Here is an 18,960-nt window from a genome sequence, read left to right on the forward strand (position 1 = left end):
TTCTTTTTACTTCAACTAAACACATTTTTACTGTATTTTACTTATTTTAGTTCATCTAGATCATAATAGGTCTCTTTGATTTCGTTTAAACAGGTGTGATTGCAGTATGTCTTCTTAGTTATTAAGGGAAGTCAGTTGTTTTTTCATCAGTAAAATGTAAACTAATTTTTTGTTACCCTGAAATAAGTGTAGCATCAAAAAAGAAATTTTATTCAAATACAAAAATTATAAAATTAATTACACCTACATGTACTGTAATACGAACAATGAAAGAACATAGTATGACCAGGGATAGGCCCGAATCTATCAATTTTGAGGCCCCCTGCCAAAAATCAGCAGGGCGGCTAACTGCCTACTAAATTTCTATGTCACTAAGGGCCGGGGGGCACTTTCAGTGGCATGCCCCCCCTCCCCCACACACACTGCAGGGTCGGCGAGTCTGTGAGTCCTGACCAAGGCCGCACAGAGTGTAGGAAAGCAGGGGCAGGGCCGTCCAAAGAGACTGACCATGTTATCTTTCCTTTTATTAAAAAAGACAGGAATGTGTTAGTATTTTAAATTAAATCTTTACTAATGATAAAGCTGAAAGTCTCTCTGTCTGGATGTCTGGATCTCTGTGACTCGCATAGCACCTAGACCGTTTGGCCGATTTTCATGAAATTTAGCAAAGTTTGTAGCATGAGGGTGTGCACTTTGAAGCGATTTTTCAAAAATTTGATTTTGTTCTTTTTCTATTCCAATTTTCAGAAAATTTCTCCGAACAAATTATCACAACGTGGAATAGTAAATTACGAAATCATCATAACGCGGAACTGTAACATGAGCAAGCGAATTGGCGAGAAATTCACCATACATCATTTAAATATACAGGCGAACCAAAAGACCTTTTAATTTTCTACTATGAGCAAAGCCGTGTGGGTACTACTAGTACTGAATAAAAGTAAAAAGAATACATTTTAATGCAGCTAAAGCTCAGTTTAGGGCTCGCTGTCATGTCTTCACTCCCGCCCGGCGGGGGATGCCCTGCTCATCCTTCTCTTTGGACTGCCATGTGCCAGGCAAAACTGAAGCTGGCTCACAAGGGGCCTGCTAGCCCTGGAAATGGACACCCAAGAGATGTTTTTGGGCATTGTAGCATAAGGAGAAATTTTTTATGTGGAGGTGAAGGTTTACTTATAACCGGGGTTGCAGCCAATTTTAGGTTAGGAGATACGAGTTGGAAGCTTTGAAATTCTAGAATTTGGAATCATTTTCCCTCTAGACTAGCTGTGTCAGGGATACGGAGTAGTAGTGGGAATTGGTTTGCTTTAGGGGTAAAGGCAGGGCAGCTGAGAGCCAAGGCGAACCTGCTGTTAGTTTGGTCCACAGCCCCCACTCTCCTCACAAAACTCTGAGCTGTGACCTCTAATTTTCGACTAGGCTGACATGGTCTCTCGTCGGCCCTGCGTAAACAAGTCTGAGATTTAAAAATTCAAATGCATTGCTGTGATACAATTTTCCCATCACTGCCGCACGTAAAGGCATACATTTTATGACATTTAATGACATCAATGAAAATATTTCTGGAAGCATGAATTGCTTTGCTGACGATGTAAAAGTTATGGGGATTGTCGAAAATGAAGAACAAGTAAAACAGCTGCAAGAGGATTTAGATCATATTACTAAGTGGGCAGATAAATGGGGTATGACAGTTAATGTAGGGAAATGTCAAGTGCTACACTTAGGTCATGGAAATAAGCGTATGAGATATCGTTTACAGTGTTCAGTCATAAATCAGGCAGAAAATGTTATGGATCTGGGTGTCTTTATAAATCAGGACTTCAAGTTTAGTCAACAGTGCAGTATTGCTAGTAACAAAGCCAACAAAATGCTTGGGTTCATCAATAGATCTATTTCAAACAAATCTAAGAAAGTTCTTCTGCCTTTATATAGGAGTTTAGTAAGACCTCATTTGGAGTATGCTGTTCAGTTTTGGTCGCCTTATCTGAAGAAAGATATTTTTGTATTGGAAAGGGTTCAAAGAAGGGTAACTAAATTAGTAAGGGGACTCTCGGATTTAGATTATGATACCAGACTTAATAGGCTTAACATGTATAGCCTGGAGCAAAGGAGAGTCAGAGGGGACATGATTCAGTTATTTAAATTTATCAAAATGAAAGATGTAAATGGATTAAATTTTTGCGGGGAAAGCAGGACAAGGGGTCATTGTTTTAAGCTATTTAAATCTCAAGCTAACTTGGAAATCAGGAAAAACTACTACTTTAGCAGGGTCGTGGGCACTTGGAATAGCTTACCGGAAGAGGCGGTAATGAGCAAGGGAGTGGATAGCTTTAAGAGGGCCATTGATCTTCATTGGGGACTAATTAATTGACTAGGACCAGCCTAGCTGGGCCCAGAGCCTGTTGCTGGTCGTCACATTTGTATTTGTATTTGTATTAGCCTTAAAACCAGCCATGTACTTCATGTAGTATTACAGAGCTACACAGTGGCACAGCCACGGGAGGGGTTTTGGGGTTAAAACCCCTCCCAGAACACCAGGGTTGCCAACTTAGGGGTTTTCCCCCTAAATTTAGGGGGAAAATTTTAGAATGGAATTTTTTTAGGGGGATAAAATTTTTAGGGGTAAATTTAGGGGTTTTAGTTTTAGGGTTTTATTAGGTAAAAACGTTCTTTTTTTACCTATGAAAATGCTATTTTTCGATTGTTTCATGCATTTTTTACTTACATATACTTTTTTAACCTTTGTAACCATTGGTTTTGATCAGAAATGACATAAAAATGACTTTATTCCACTCAGCAACGAAAAATAGCAATGGTCACGTGATCTTTTAATCCCTTGTGTGACGTCACAGTTAAAAGATCACGCGACTTTCTGACGTCATTAGGGGTTTTTAGGGGTTTTATGAGTGGAGTTTAGGGGGAACATTTTCAGGAGTTGGCAACCCTAGAACACAAGCACATTCATTTCCTCCATTAAGATCAAGGGAAAAAGCAGAGTATTTGAGCTTTTCCAAGCGGAATAGGTTTCAAAAAAATAGTTTACTGTTTTTAATAATCGGGAAGCAGTCAGAAATTACTTTTCAATTCTTAAGTATAAAAGTGACATCAATACGAATTATTAATTGTTTTTAAGAAGTTACTTAGAATGAATAATAACTAATCTGTAGAAATTCTTTCATATTGAATAATTATGCACAAGGGCACCCATATGCAAAATTTTAAGGGGGGGGGGAGCTCAAAAATTTTCCCCATGGTTTAGCAGAATATTTTCCCCATGGAAACCGATTTTAGTACAGATTAAAGATGTTAAAATCTGACATTTTTTTATAACTTATTCATTATTGGCTCATATTAGTCATTAATGGCTGGAAAAGAAATTTTTATACATTTTTGCAAAGAAAAAAGCACTAAAAGCAAGGAAGTTCTCATTTCTAAGGGGGGGGGGGCTGAGCCCCCCCCCTACCCCCCTATATGTGCGCCCTTGATTACGCATTGTAAATGAATGGGAAAGAAAGCAACAATTATTGATTTTGAAAACCCCTCCCAGAAAAATTTTCTGGCTGCGCCACTGGAGCTACATGCTGTATAACCCGCCACAAGTCGAACCGTACCATGCTGCGGACACTCACTGGTGAGATAAATTTACTTTGTCTACCAGTTTGTTGGCGCTCTCAGCTCCAGTGAGTTGATATCTGCCTCCAGCTCGGTTGTTCACACTATTCCAGACTGATGAGTTCTAATAAGAACAAAACTGCAGTCTTTGGATGTGATAACCGGACTGTCTGGTACCATTGCAGGTTATTCTCTCGTACATCAAGTGCCGGATCCAGGGCGAAGGAAGCATGTTGTAATATTACTAGATGCAAAACTCAGCTGCAGCCACCGACTGTGCGAATTTTGCAGTAAATGGGCAAAAACATACCCAACGAGGATACAATGCTGTTTCCATCCTATCAGAGGCTACGGCAGAAGTTGTTTGTGCACATGTTGTTTGAGCACTTGTCTATTTACTAAAAGGTCTCAATTACCTACGGAACCATTTCTTGTAGTGTATCTGGTTAATACAGTCGAATTTGCTTATAACGAGCCCTGTTTTAACGAGAACTTGGATTTAGCGAGGGAATCAAAAAGCTTTGGCTGGTACAATGTTAAGCCTATAAGAACGTAACTCACCTTATCAAGCAAACCCCGCTTCAAGCGAGCAATATTTTTGTCATTCATAAAATTTCTGTCAATTTCCACTGCAGAAAACATTATTCTCGAAAAATTTAATTAACATTTTGAATTTAAAAAAAAAAGACATAAATCCTGAGAAAAAGTGAAGACAGCCTTTTTTTAAAAAATTCGTGGAGTTTAGGAGGATTTAGAAATTATATTTGTTGAAGCGAATGTTAAATCATTTCCGAGATATACTTCTGAGGATATTGTAGCTCTAAGCCTTAAGCCTTGGACATACTGTCAGACCGGCTTAATCAAATATCGTCAGTTCCAAGAAATATTATTTGATTAAGCGGGGAAATTTTATTTACCTTTTTAAATTTACAACTTGTCTTAAAACATAATAATAAAAAAACAAGTTTTTAAGGGAAATAATTAGTGTTATTTTTTAAGTTTTAGAAATAAGGTAAATAAACAACAAAATAGTTTCTTATAAAGGGTGTCCCAAAATTAACGCAAGATTTGAATTTTCTGCCGTTTTTGCAGTAATTGGTTGGCAACCTTGAAATATGAACAATTTGACAGTTGAAAGTTTAGGGTTATTAAAAATGGAGCGTTATACGATACAATAACCCGTTTTCATTATTGAAATAACATTTCAAAAATAATGAAAGTTGAGGCTGGTCAAGCAGTTACTGTTATTGGCGCTCGGTATCGCAACACGGTAATGCACGGGTGGTTGTGGGCTTGTTGACATAGACCTTTGAATTCAAATAACCCCATAAGAAGAAATTTAAAAATGTTAAATCACACGATCTAGGGTGCCAATTCTGATCACTGAAATGAGAAAGTGCGCAACCAGGAAATGCCTCATGCAGTAATTGAAATGTTTCTCTCTCTCTCTCTAGCTGTATGGTACCATAACACTCCATTTTTACTAACCCTAAACTCTCAACTGTCAAATTGTTCTTTTTTCATGGCTGCCAACAATTTATGGAAAAAATGGTGGCAAATTCAAATCTTGCGTTAATTTTGGGACACCCTTTATAAACAAGTATATTACAAGTACGTATGAAAATTATAAAAAGTAGCTTACAACTTCAGTTATGAAATCTTTATTTTTGGCACTTCTTTTCAGAACAGCATTGGTTTTTGAAAAATTCCGTAATAGGCGATTGCTCACTCAAGATCTTTTGGGAACACTTTCTGACACCCTTTTCCCCCCTCCTTGTCTACCGTATCTTACATTAAATATTTGTCAATTTATCATTGTCTAAATTGTGTACAGTATTTATTTGAGTTATTTAATCAGGTTATCGACTGCGCTATTTTTTTTAATGTAAAGACAGTTGGCAATAATTATTACTTTATAGTTTAAGTCAATGCTTGCTTGCAACCAGCTCAACCAGTTAACCGATCACATGCTTTAATCAACCAATCAACAGCTTAAAATAGTAACCGAAAGATGATAGAACTCTGCGGTTAGTCACCGGTTACTCACCGGTCGATCAGTGAGGTTCGTCGAACGCAAACAATAAGTGTTCTTACTTAATTTTTTTCTAATGAATTCAAAATGTTTCTCATCAAAATTGTTTGTGAAAGCTGATTAATATTTTTAGATTATCCGGGGAAATTATTTGATTAAGCGGGGATCTTTAGCATTGCATCTATGAGGAAATATTCGGTTCCAGGAGGTTTTATTCGTATAAATGGGTTATTCGTTTATCCATTACCCGATTAAGCGGGGCTTACAGTACTCAATAGTTTCTAAAGTGCAGAAAAAATTCGAACTATTTTAAGCCGCAGATGCCATTGGCAATGTTTTTCATACCACGAAATCCTTGAAAAAATAACAAGAAAGAGAGAAATAAGACAGTTCAAAGCAAATAGCTAACTTTGGTGTTATATTGAAATATAAAAATAACTCAGTATGTATAAATTTTCATGATTTTTTCCACAAACCCTTTTTTTTTATGAGCACTCTGTTATATATAACAAGCAAATGCTGCAGTCTCTTTGCGCTTGTTTTAAGTGAGTTGAACTGTACTACATATATAGGAGCAAGCCCTTGCTACAGGCGGCAACTTCTGAAAGGTGGCAAAATTCACTATAATTATTTTCTTCAAATTTGTTCAAACTTGATATAAAACCTTGAAGGTAGATGGGTAAGGACTAGTGATGGGCATAATCTAATCACTCGAGAACTCTTATTGTCACGAGTTCTTGGTTATTGATTGACTTAGCTCGAGTTCTCGATTTCAAAAGATTTGGATTATCAATCGCTCAAGTTCTCGATTTGGAAAGATCTTGAATATCAAAAGGTCTCGATAATGCCCATCACTAGTGAGGGCATCAGTTTCAACATTTGCCACAGAAATATAAAAATAACAGAAAAATTAAACATCTGGCACTGCTCGCTTTTCACTATCACCCCCTCCCAAACCAGTATTAAACGACTGAATTCGAAATTTGCCCTCCTTGTCTGACTACATTTTGTATATGCACCTTTGTGAAGTACTGCCATTATTTTTTTCCTCATTGGGGGGGGGGGGGGGGAAACAACGGGATTTGGATCGTTATTTATTTTTTTCATTTATTTACAGTGAAATGTTTCTGCCAATTACTTTTTTAAAATCATGTGTATGCAGTACATATATGTTACTGTAAAACACCAAAATTAAAGAATGTCGACTTTTACTGGGAATTCACCAGAAATATTAAGTATATCACTGATGCCTTTGGTATGTGTATGTTGATATGCACTGACTAGTGTCCACATTTACCAGATTTCAGACTTTCACAGTTTAACTTTTAATGGGAGTACAATGCATGTCATAGTAGGAACTTATGCCGGGGGCCATGTAGCTAAGTTTGATGCATTTTGTTATTGAACCATAATACGCAAGTAAATGCAATTTCAGCAAATAATTAAAAAATACTAGCCTAGAATTGAGATTTTATATTAGTAAGATAGTGAACGTTAAACAAATTTACTCACTTTCAACAGTCCCTTTTCTTTTTCTTTCTGAACTAGTATAGTACTAACTAGTAAAATTACAACAATGAAGAGAATTTAATTATAACTTCTCATCACAGTCGTAATTCAATTTGTACTGTTGTTCAGCCGGAAAAAAATTCCGTTTTTCTTCAAAACGACGAAGTAGTATAATGGCTATGCAGAATATTATGCCGTCAAGTATTAAGTCATAATTAAAATAAGTACTGCATTTGTGGATGAAAACAATGTTAAATTGAAGAAGTATCGCATATTTTAAGTAAATAAAACCAATTATACTTCCAATTTAAAATGAAGGCTACTGCAAAAATGCTACGGTAAACAAAAAACGAGTCTTGCATTGAGTTGCCAATTTAGAATTGAAAATTTTCAACAATAACATTCCATTAATTCTAAAATCAACTTTGCATTCAAAACAGACGCCATTGATGTTTTTCTGCACTTGCGAGGGATTTTCCAGACTTATGACAGCTTGAGAGCAATTGCAAATTTTGCGAGGGAATCGGGGCTGAAGACAATTGCAATGTTACACTTGTATTCAAATTGGGGAAATAGCGATCGCATCGGTGCATTGCGATCGGCCATGTTTCACTTGAATCCCTGTGTTAAGCTGAAATAGAACATTGGACAATTATTTGTGAGTAGAGTAGAAATTTGGCTTTTTTACTGAACATTCTATAAATACCTAAAAATATTTATTTTATTTATCTGATGAGTCTGAAGATTTTTGCTTTAGAATAGAATGCTACAGTAAGTAAGAAGAATTTTACTACAAGAACACTTGTAAGATTTCCTTTTTTTTTGTTTTAACATCCAATGACCATTTAAAATTTTTATTCTTAAAGATTACTTTCATTTCCATTAGATTGAGCTTGAAGCAAACACTTTTCAATTCACAAACTAAAAGATCAAGCAAAATCGTGTGCAGATTTGGCAAAAATAGCAAGTCAAAACAGTTCTAAATAAATATTAAACATAAAAGATGCCAATAATGCAGAAAAATAAGGTTATTAACATAGATTATACAAAACCATATGAAAAAAAATAGAGCTTTCTTACTTCAGGAATGCTTTGTAATGTCACCCATGCAAACAAACAAGCCTTCTTCAAACCAACTTTTTTCAAACTGCTACTGCCCATTTGAGATGGATCAATGCCCAAAAAGGATGTACGATATGAAAATGATTCAAATGTTGCTTGATCTAAATCGGAACAGTATTTTACAGCACCATTTATACTTGTAATCGGACTGTCGCCACACATGGTTTTTGAATTATAGTGGACCTAAAATTAAAAAAGCAGAAAAGGATAATGCATAATCAAAATAAATTAAGTTGCATAAATCAAATAAGGAATCAGAAAGTATACTTTTAAACTGCATAAGTAGAATGGTGAGATTGAAAAGCGAAAAAAGGATAAAAATTTGACTGTCAGCGGTTCAAGTACCCATACACTCCAAAGAAGTGTTTTTACATGACATCTGCATTATTATGAAAAAAGAGACAGAAAAGGAGCAGTTTGGAGACATCAAATTATAGGTGTGAATAAAAAGGGCAAGGAGCTGAATTTGCAGTTGTCTTTATTTAGCTACATATTTTCTCAAACAAAATCAATGAAATGATATGACAACATATTTAAACATAATGGAATAAAAAAGTATATTTGACTAAATTAAATTTAAATTTATCAAATAAAACAAAATAAAGTTTTAAATTTTTGATGTTTTTTTTTTAAAGAAGCAACTATGCATAGAGAAACAGGCATTCTCTGATGATCAAATTAAGATACGGGGGTGGAGGGATTGTATGAAAAACTTACTTTCTGCTGTTTTAGAAAGCATTTTGGGATACTGAAGCAATTTATCTATTTCTTTCTTTTTTTTCTTTTTGAAGGAACGCAAAAAAAGGTACAAAAAATTTCCATGCAGCACTTCTGAACCTAATTTATGCAACTAATTAACTGGAAAATGTAATAATTCTAATTGCAATTTAATCCCTTTTACCAATACTTGTTAAAAAATGGTTAATTCTTTGCTACCCACATCATTAAAGACAGTTTGTATTGTAACCAAAGAGTCTCAGTATTACCATTAGATGAGATCATTTAAATGAGCATGAAATGAGTATTTATAACAAGAAAATCGAAAGCTAGGTATTCCTTTTACACTGGGGGAATAATCACTCTTAAGCCCCTCTTAAAATAAACTCACTTATAAAGAAAAATAACACAGAGAATGGCGATATGAAATACATACTCTTGATATACTCTCAGATCATTCTTTTTACAAACATAGAATAAACTTGTTAAGAAAAATACAAACATTTCTCCTCAAAACCCTTACAAGCAGTACTTTCTCAGACTATCTACATATTTTACCAAAATTGTACCATTGAAAAAAGTCTGAAAAAGCATTGCACCTAGTCAGTATGTTATGAAGTCTATATCTCCTTCTCTGCCCCTCAACCCATTAGTTGTTACATGATATGCAAAACTTATGTAATCACAATGCTTCATCAAGTACGATAAATTCAATTAATAAAAACATTTTTTAATGAAGCAAACTAACTTTGACATCCAATCCAGGTATTAAAAATATAGTAAAATCTGCAACTTGGTTAGTAGCAGCAGACTGAATGTAACGTAGACGAGATGAAGACATATTATTTCTCATTCCACTTCCATGGCGCTTTTTTGCATGGCTAGGTGAAGATAAATCAAAACCTCCTCCAGAAAAACTTCTTTCTTTTCTCATTGACCTAAATTTAAGAAAAAAAATCAGACACTTTAGAATCTAAAAGAAACTTAACAAAACTTTGGTGTTTTATCAATTTTCGTGGTAATACTGAGCATAAATACAGTATCAAGAAAAGTATGATTTGCCAAATGCAAATCCACCACAGTAATACTAAAAATTTACAATTCTAAGATAGCATTGAGTTCTAGGTCCTTGGAACTTTAATTGAATTCATCTAATGAATACCACTTAAATAACTCTAGAAAGGAGAAATAATATGTAGAAGAGGATTAAAAGTGAGGGCTATCAAGATGAAAGGAAAGTAATGTTTCTTTCTTCAAACAAATAAATTCTTATAAAGTTGCCTCACCCATTGTACTTATCCAACAATGCACTATCTGATTTTCCTTTATTCTGATGCCTATGTGACAAAAAACATGAAAAATTGGCCATCACCAAGTATTTTACTCAAAAGCCAACGGAGTTTTATTAATAAGGGGTAGAAAATTAGTACCCTACATTGCAAAACATAGTTGATAATGAAGGAAAAAGGTAAATTTTATTAATTCAAAAAAAAGAGACATTCTTGTCTGCCTAATAAATATGTCAAACTGAAAAAATTGTATCTGCAAGCACAAAAAATCCCATGCAGATTCAAAATCCCATGCAAACATTTCAGTCAACTATTAACTAACAATAAAATGTAAGGAAAAGTTATTTTAGCTTTGCATTTAGTTTTTGCAGAGGTATTTCAACAATTATTTACCTATATTTACCTGAAAAACATGAAAACAGTGCAAAGTAATAAGCTTTCAAGATACTCAAACTGTTAAAAACTGAGTTTCAAGCATCAGTTCAAAAGGAACTTGAAAAATATTTCATCAACTTATGATCATGAGCTTTAAGAGTGCTTCTCAAACCTTGAGAAACTTTCTTTAACTCATTAATGACCTATCCCTCTTTTCTTCAAAGTCTTTAATCCTCTCTTGCACCCTTTTTATTTTTGGAGCTAAGCAGCAATTGTCACAATAATCATCTAATGGTGGACTGAGTCATGCATGCCTCATTCTGATGAACCCTTCTAAACGAAGGGTTCATCAAGTATCCCTAAAATGTGATTTTTTCAAACACACTTGATCTATTATTAACAATCAGTGGCAATTTACTAAAAATATGTCTCAATTATTAAAGACTCTTCTTTTTAAAGTTGTATACAACGTATAATGTAAACTTCAGAATGCTTTCGTTAAAAAAAGTTTTCCTTGACACATTCAGACAATCATTTATTCAGCAAACATAAAATGGCTGCAAAAGACAGTGTTGACAGTTTTCATGTACAAGTATAACTTTAACATTGTTGCCAAGTTTCAAAGCTCTACTTAATGATTTTGGTATCTTTTTGGCTGAGGAATTCTGTATCCACAGGGATCAAGTATCCCTAGTCTTTCCTACATTTAAATACTTTTATCTACTTTATAGTACATGTGGGTAAAATTTCAAAAAAGTATGATATGTTTAAATTTACAAAATTGAATATGCATTAAATTAATTTTAATACACAGAGTATGAAAAATAGGAGTCATGAATAAAATTTATTAAAAAGTTATAGAAACATTAAAAATTTAAATAGCCTGATTTAATCCTGAGCATTTTTTACTTCAATAACTAGATAGAAATTCTTATGTTTACCAATAATTATTCTATCTTTTAAAATACACTTAATTTGATACCTCAAATACAGATTACTCAATAAACTTACATTTTCATCTCAAGGTATAGCAACAAGGTATAGCATTTTTTGGCCAGTGGGCCGATGCCGACTGTTGGCCGATTGTTCAAAGATTTCCAATTGTTTTCCTCCAAATGGCCGACTGCCAATGGCCAAAAAAAGTTAAAAAAAAAAATTTGAATTTTGATATTTTTAATTCAAATTATGTTTTTCGCAATCACGAGTTGCGACAGGACCCTACTCATTGGAGTTATTGTTTCTAGACTCTGCTCCTGTCCCCCAGAACCTGCCCCTTCTCCTGGGAGGTTACGTGTGTATAGTTGTGTGTGTGTAGGTGCGCATGCATGTGTAGGCTTGTGTGTATGTAGACCTGTGCATACACGTAGGCGTGTGTGTCTCTCTGTGTGTGTAGAAGGTAGTGTGATTAAATATTATGTGACTAATTTATGGTGGGAAGAAGAAGAATATGAAGCCGTGCATCAATAACAAAGGAATTTGTAGCGTACTTTTTGCTTGAGCAAAGGATAGGGACTTCTATTTTCTGAATAAAGAGCTATTTAAAAAAACTAAGAAATTTTCTTAAATTGGCGGTGTGTGTAGGCGCTTCTGCATAGCACCTACACACACAGAGTGTGGTGGCGTGTGTAGTGTTATGTGTGCATAGACGCGTGTGTGTGTGTATGAGCTTGTGTAGGACATGCACGTCACCGACCAGAAGAATCGGATTTCGGAGGACATTGCTCAGGACCGGAGGAGCCGCGCCTGTAGAGGACGGTGAGCGGGAGTGCTGCAGGAGGCGGAGGGGGGTATAAAATCAGCGTAACGTCAAGGACAGTCAAACGAGAACAATAAGCAATCGTGATTGCTCAAAAAATCTAACAAAAATAAATTGATAAGATTGTCAGCGATTTAAAAGATCATTGATTCAATTCGCTTTACTTCCTTTCTGCGAATAAGGAATTGTAATCACAAAAAAAAAAAAAATCAGATTTCGACCTAAATTTCTATTTTACAATGGCACAATTTAAACTTCACAAGTTTTTTTGGCACATCTGTACATGCATTTGTACCTAAGAACATATAGATGACTGAAATATCCATTTTGAATGCTTCCTTAGTTAATTATCGCAGATTCTTTTGTGATTTCTTCACTCAAAAACGTTATGAAATAGTAAGTTCAAAACTCATACGTACGTAGTATGATCTAAAAGTTCGAGGACAAGTTGTATAAAACCTTACCCTGAATAGTTCACATTACCGAAAATAGTCACCTTGAACGACTATGCACTTCTGCCAATGTTCGTATAGCTTTTAGAAGGACTCCTGGAAGACATTTATCGCAACCTCCTGTAAGGCCTCTAGCGCTGCTGCTTTAACTTCATCGTGGGGAAGAAGGCAACTTTCATGTTGAGGATGCACGGTTCGATTGGTCAATACTCTGATATGACAAACAAATAACATAACGTTTCATCGGACTTAGCTCCGTGAATTAAAAAAAAAAAAAAAAAAACATTTGCACGGACGCCGCTTTCTTCCATCAGGAGAAGATAAAGCTGTATCACAGAAGGTAGCAAAAAATGGCTTCTAGGAGTGTTTCCAAAAGTTATATGAACACTGGCAGAAGCACATAGTCCATCAAGGTGACCTTTTGAAGGTGGATGTGCTTCGGTAATGTGAACTATTCTGGGTAAGGTTTTATACAGCTTGTTCCCCGAACTTTTGGATCGTAGGGGAAGCTGCTGTACCCACGGATGGTTGTACCTACGGACGTTGGTCGGGAAATTCCGGGTATTGTCGAGAGAGATCCTAATTGGGGTTCAACGTGTGTATCACAGCCCTCTCCAGTACCCCAGGAAGTTTCAATGCCATCAAACGAACATTTAAGATTCTATCACATTTTTTCGGCTTTCGTAGGACCTAAGTAAAAAAAAAAACATGAGCAATTTCTTTTTTTTTTGTCCATCATGGATTGTATTAGTCATTTTTGTTGTAGATATCATGATTCCCTATATTTTGAACGTTTTGTTTCTGATATTTAATGTTTTTAAACTGTGGTCCTGCCGATGTGACTGGCTTGCAAAACAAAAATGGCGTACCTTTGTACTCACGGATGGCAATTTTTAGTCTCCTTGGGTCACACCTGAGTCTTCTTACAATGTGAAGTATCTCAAAATGATGCTTTGTCATCAACGTCCGAAATTTGCTTTCAACAGTGGTGATGAATTTGAAGTAGGACTTGAAGATATAGTATTAAGTAACCTCCACCCGTTGTAGGATCTACAGAATCAATCCCACCTGTTTTCATTTGAAGTCGACTTTTCTAGATTTTGTTGGTTTAATCTAAACTGAGTTTTTTTTTGTAATGGGTTAATTTTGGTTAAAGGTTTAAATTTGCATATAAATTGAAATTATTATTTAGGTACATAGAAAGCCATATTATCATGAATCTAGTTTTTTTTTTGTTTAAACAGATATTAATTATTCATAACATCCGTAACTCTCTTAAGAGTAATGACTTTTTTAAAGAGTTCACTGTTGTTAAAAATTAAGGAGAATTAAAAAAAGGGAAAAAACCTTCAATTAATTTTAAGAGTTTAATTTCTGTTGGATATTTTATTTAATGTTATTTTCAATGGATGTTTGAAGCATTTCAATATAAAATGGCTTGTGAAAATGTATTGGGTATAATTGAGTTCCTCAGACCAACTTATATATTACTTTTCATATGTTCATGGCACAAAAGCACCTGTCCATAGGGTGAACGAGGCGTTGTACCCACAGACAAAAAAGATGGTTTTTAAGAAATCTTTTTTGAAGTTGAAAGCTTTGAGATTTCCACCTGACAAAAATTGCCAAATAAGATGATAAGTTATAGATTCTGCTAAAAAAAATCTAATCGATTATCCATTTCCAGAGACCAACAAAAATTGAAAAGTAAATTTTGTCAGTGGGTACAGCAGCTTCCCTTAGTATGTACAATCTGTATAGGGTGTAGTTATGCTTCTTCTTTTTTGACTGCTTTATGATAGAAGACAAAGAACAAGAGCCAAAAAAAAAAAGACCGAAAAGAAAGAAAGAAAAAAAGGAAGAAAAACAAAGAGACTGTTTAATAACGAATTGATTTGTTTTTTTTTTAAATTTAACATATAACTAAGATTTCAGTAATATTGTAATAATGTATGGATTTAGGTACATTAAACATAGTTAAAAAACATTAAATTATGTTGTTTAATCATTCAAAAAAATTAAGAATAAAACTATGAAACCGTCAACAAATTACGCAATTAAAGTGCAAAGATTGCATGTAGACATCTTTTAGTCATCAAATTAAACAAAAAGGTAGCAGATCAATTACAATATTAAATCACAATAGGAATACAGTTGGCTCTCAGTTTAACAACGTTCTATTTAACGACTTTATTTAACGACGGCTTTTCACGGTCTCAGATGGTCCACTATAGTGTTAAAAACATTCTATTTAAGGACGCTTTCTACTTAAGGACATTTTTTTGTGGTCTAGTGAAAGTCGTTAAACAGAGAGCCAACTGCATTTTTATACTCATTTAAAATTTATGAATAGAAAAGTTTGCATTTTTCATAAAAGCTATAACAGTGACATAAATTTTGCGGAAAAAAGAAATAGCCATGAAAAGAGCGAGGTTCTTAAAACGCAGCTACAATAAACAGACACAATATTTACACCAAGTTAATAACCAAATACATATACTACTTGATCTAATGTTTGCACACATAATATTGAACAGTTTGATTGTTTAATCTTTTATGAGGCATTACAAACAAGTTCAAATTAAATTTTTCAATTTAACAATAATTTTCTGAAATTTAAAAAAATGCATAACAGAAAATCCTTGAAACTTTTCTATAACATATTATTAAAAATGTGATGAAAATGGAAATAACTTACTCATTGATTTTATATAAATACATAAAAATAGTTACTTACAACAGAAAAAAAACGATCACTATTGATGATGCAAAAAAGATGGCGCAGGTGAAACAAACATAAGAAATACACAAAATGACATTTCTTGACCAAAATAAATAATCACTAAATATTTAAGACATGCTTGAAATGACAAGGGTGGTTTGGGGGGGGGATAACCCCCTGATTTTGGAGTAACTCACAACATTTAAACTTCGGCCCCAACTTCGGCCTCATTTTTTTAGAACAGAACCACTACCACCAACGCCTCGGAAGAGTTTCTGAATCTACTTCAGCACTTCCAAAGAAAAAATTCAAAAGTCCCTTTGATTTCCGAATTATGTCACCATTCAAAATGCATCTTTAATTAATTTCTCACATTAATGCTAAATTCTTTTTAAACAATAGGTAAAGCTTGAAAAAAAAAAAAAAAAAAAAACTCTAATTTTATGAATGGTGTTAGTTTTAAACAAGTAAGAAGTACAACTAGAGTTTAATTTCAGAAATTGAGGGAGTGCGAGGAGGGACACGCAAGTGTTCTCGGAAATAAAAAAGTAATCGTAAAAAATAGAGTTCAAAATAATCATAAACATTGGGCAGAAAAACCCTTTTAAAACTTGCACCCGAGTTTGTTTTGATGTGCAGTGGCGGATTTCAAGTATAGCAAATGTTGCAATTGCCCGAGAGGCCCTGTAACAATAGGGGCACCATAGGAATTACAAAAATGCTTATGATAAATGTTTTACAACTTCTGTGATAGAGAAAGAGGGCCCCAAAATGTATTTCGATGGGCTCTAAACTTGTAGCTCTGCCGAAGCGATACAGAGAAGACTGCATTACTGTGATTCATATTACAAATATTGAAAAATTAAAAAATACAGTCGGTTCAATGGAAATCTAACAAAATTAAACAAAACCGGTTTTGCCATCTCATATTTGTTTCCACGGTCTCCAATTCGGCAATATATCAACAAATGATCGTCAGTCTGAGACGCTATATTAGTTTTCCATTGAAATAATTAATTAATAGCCACAAAAAATGAGTATATAGGCTTTTTAAAACACCCGATCGAAAACAAAAAGGGAAGTGCACAACTGGAATGTACGCACACCCCACAACGTGCGAAAATTTAGCCTTCTACAGCATACCATTTTTGAGTTATGACTTATGAGAGATACATACGTACATCCAGACGCAAGAAACAACTCAATAATTAACTTGTTTGGTACCTGAATGCAGTATTAAAAACTCTTTCAGGAGTGACTAAAATAGAAATTCATACTGAAATTTAAGTAAACAATTTTATATGAAAACAATAACTCCCTTTACTTTGTATTAAAAAGTAAAACAACAAAGATCCTTTTTTATTTAAAAAACATCGGCCAATTCCATCGGCTTTTCGATGTTTTTTAAGGCCGATGGGCCGATGTTTCCTGCAAGTTAGCATCGGACGCCGATGCCGATGGCTAAATTGTTGAACCATCGGCGTTGATGCATCGGTCGAGTCCTAATAGCAACAGGATATATTATGCATCAGCTCACCTTTTTAAGAATTCTTCTTCTTTATAAAAATCTTTAGTATGCAGTACACATTTGCCACTGTTAAAAAACACTTTCACATCTAGTTCAAAATCAATATTTGGCTCAGCAGGAGGCTGTTTGAATGAACTTACTCCACTACTAGCCCCACCAGGAGTGGTGTGGCCAGCTTTCTGTGATTCCTCATCATATTTTCTGAAACAGAAACAGATTGCTCATTTTTTTTGAACAATACACAATGGTTGAACAATAGTGATAGTCACTATTGTTCAACCCTTCAATTGCAATTAGAGAAAACTTGAATGTTTCTAAAACTGTTACAAGGTTGTAATAATATTTGTTGTTTAATAGTTAAGTTAAAATACATGGCAAAATGCACACAATATTGGAAAAGCAATTTACCTAGCTCAAACATTTAAGATACCATATTACCCCGCATTATCCAGCACGCCGCAAAATTTGGAGGTCACCAGATTTTCAATAACACTTGCCTGGTCCTTTACGGCATGCCGGAAAAATCGAGGTTAGGAAAAAAATAATAATACTAAAAAAAATATATGTTCAGCTTAAAAATGAATATAAGTTCTACACATTTTATTAGTATTAATAAACAGTTTAATTTTGTAAAAATATTTACTCATTTTAACTATAAAAACATTGTTTAATAACAAATAATTTTATGAAATTAAATTAAAACTAAGTAAGCAGACATTTAAGCAGTCAGTTACAGTCCATAAACCAGTGCTAAAGAATTTACCATAGCTATTCAATAAATAAAAATTAAACTTACCTCTCTAAAAGGAACCTAAAAAAATTTATTTAAAATAATCATGAACAAATCGCAGTAGCGATTATTGCTTTTGAACTGATTACGTTATTAGCATATAATTAAATCCATGAATGATGACCTACCATAAATAACAAGCATGCATTATATGCAATACACATTTGTTTTTTGAAAGAAGTTTATTCTCGGGATTTTTTTTTTCTTCCTACAGTTGTTTGCTTTCTGATTGGAACTGAATGGGGAAATTTACTTTTGTTTTGTTTCAAAATAAACCTTGAATTTTCGGGCATGCCAGAAAATTCAACTTTCCCGGCATGCCGGATAATACGGTATTTTAACCAAATATTTTTTCAGTTATCCCTAATACTTTCCTAGATTTTGCCTTATTGAATGTTCATTCACTAACATGCAATGATATAATTTAGAAGTGCAACCTTACTACCTTCTGTAACTTCCTTACATTTCACATAGATTCTGAGTGTTGTTAAATGAGTAAGAGCTAGAGGCTATGTAGAGGGTAGCTAAGATGTTTGCACAGTATTGAAATGTTATTTGTGTGTATATATCAATATACAGTAAAACCCCAATTTAACGATTGTCAAGGGACAGAAAAAAGGTATCGTTAAATCGAGGAGCGTAGACATTCAATGCAGTCAAATTCCGACCAGTGAACTGTATCATCAAATCGAGGAAATCGTTAAATCAAAATTTTTAATGTATAGACACACACACACACACACATATATATATATATATATATATATATATATATATATATATATATATATATATAGAGAGAGAGAGTCAAACATCACAATTATAAACAACCAGACTTCTTGATGCTCTGGATGTCATGTCACTTTCCAAAGTGGACTGAAGAACGTTTAGTAATATAGCATATAAAAGAAAATAATTGCCTGAAGTTCAAAAATGACGAACAATGTAAAAGCAAGAGAGTTCTTTACATTTAACCTAATTTTCATGCTCTTTCAGAGAGTGCTTGAGGGAAATGTTTAGTCTGACCTGAATCAGAAAGAGAATATTTGCAAGAAA

General features: G+C 34.1%; 1 protein-coding gene across 1 annotated transcript in view; it reads right to left on the reverse strand.

Annotated features, from left to right (window-relative positions):
* The window catches only part of LOC129219139 (bridge-like lipid transfer protein family member 1), a 222,328-nt gene that overhangs the window by 47,150 nt on the left and 156,218 nt on the right, over positions 1-18,960 (reverse strand). Inside the window, 3 exon segments of the mRNA XM_054853459.1 lie at positions 8,234-8,458; positions 9,741-9,930; positions 17,124-17,315. Coding sequence (XP_054709434.1) covers positions 8,234-8,458; positions 9,741-9,930; positions 17,124-17,315 — 607 coding nt within the window.

Source organism: Uloborus diversus, chromosome 3 (genome assembly GCF_026930045.1).
Source record: "Uloborus diversus isolate 005 chromosome 3, Udiv.v.3.1, whole genome shotgun sequence".
NCBI classification, from domain to species: Eukaryota; Metazoa; Arthropoda; class Arachnida; order Araneae; family Uloboridae; genus Uloborus; species Uloborus diversus.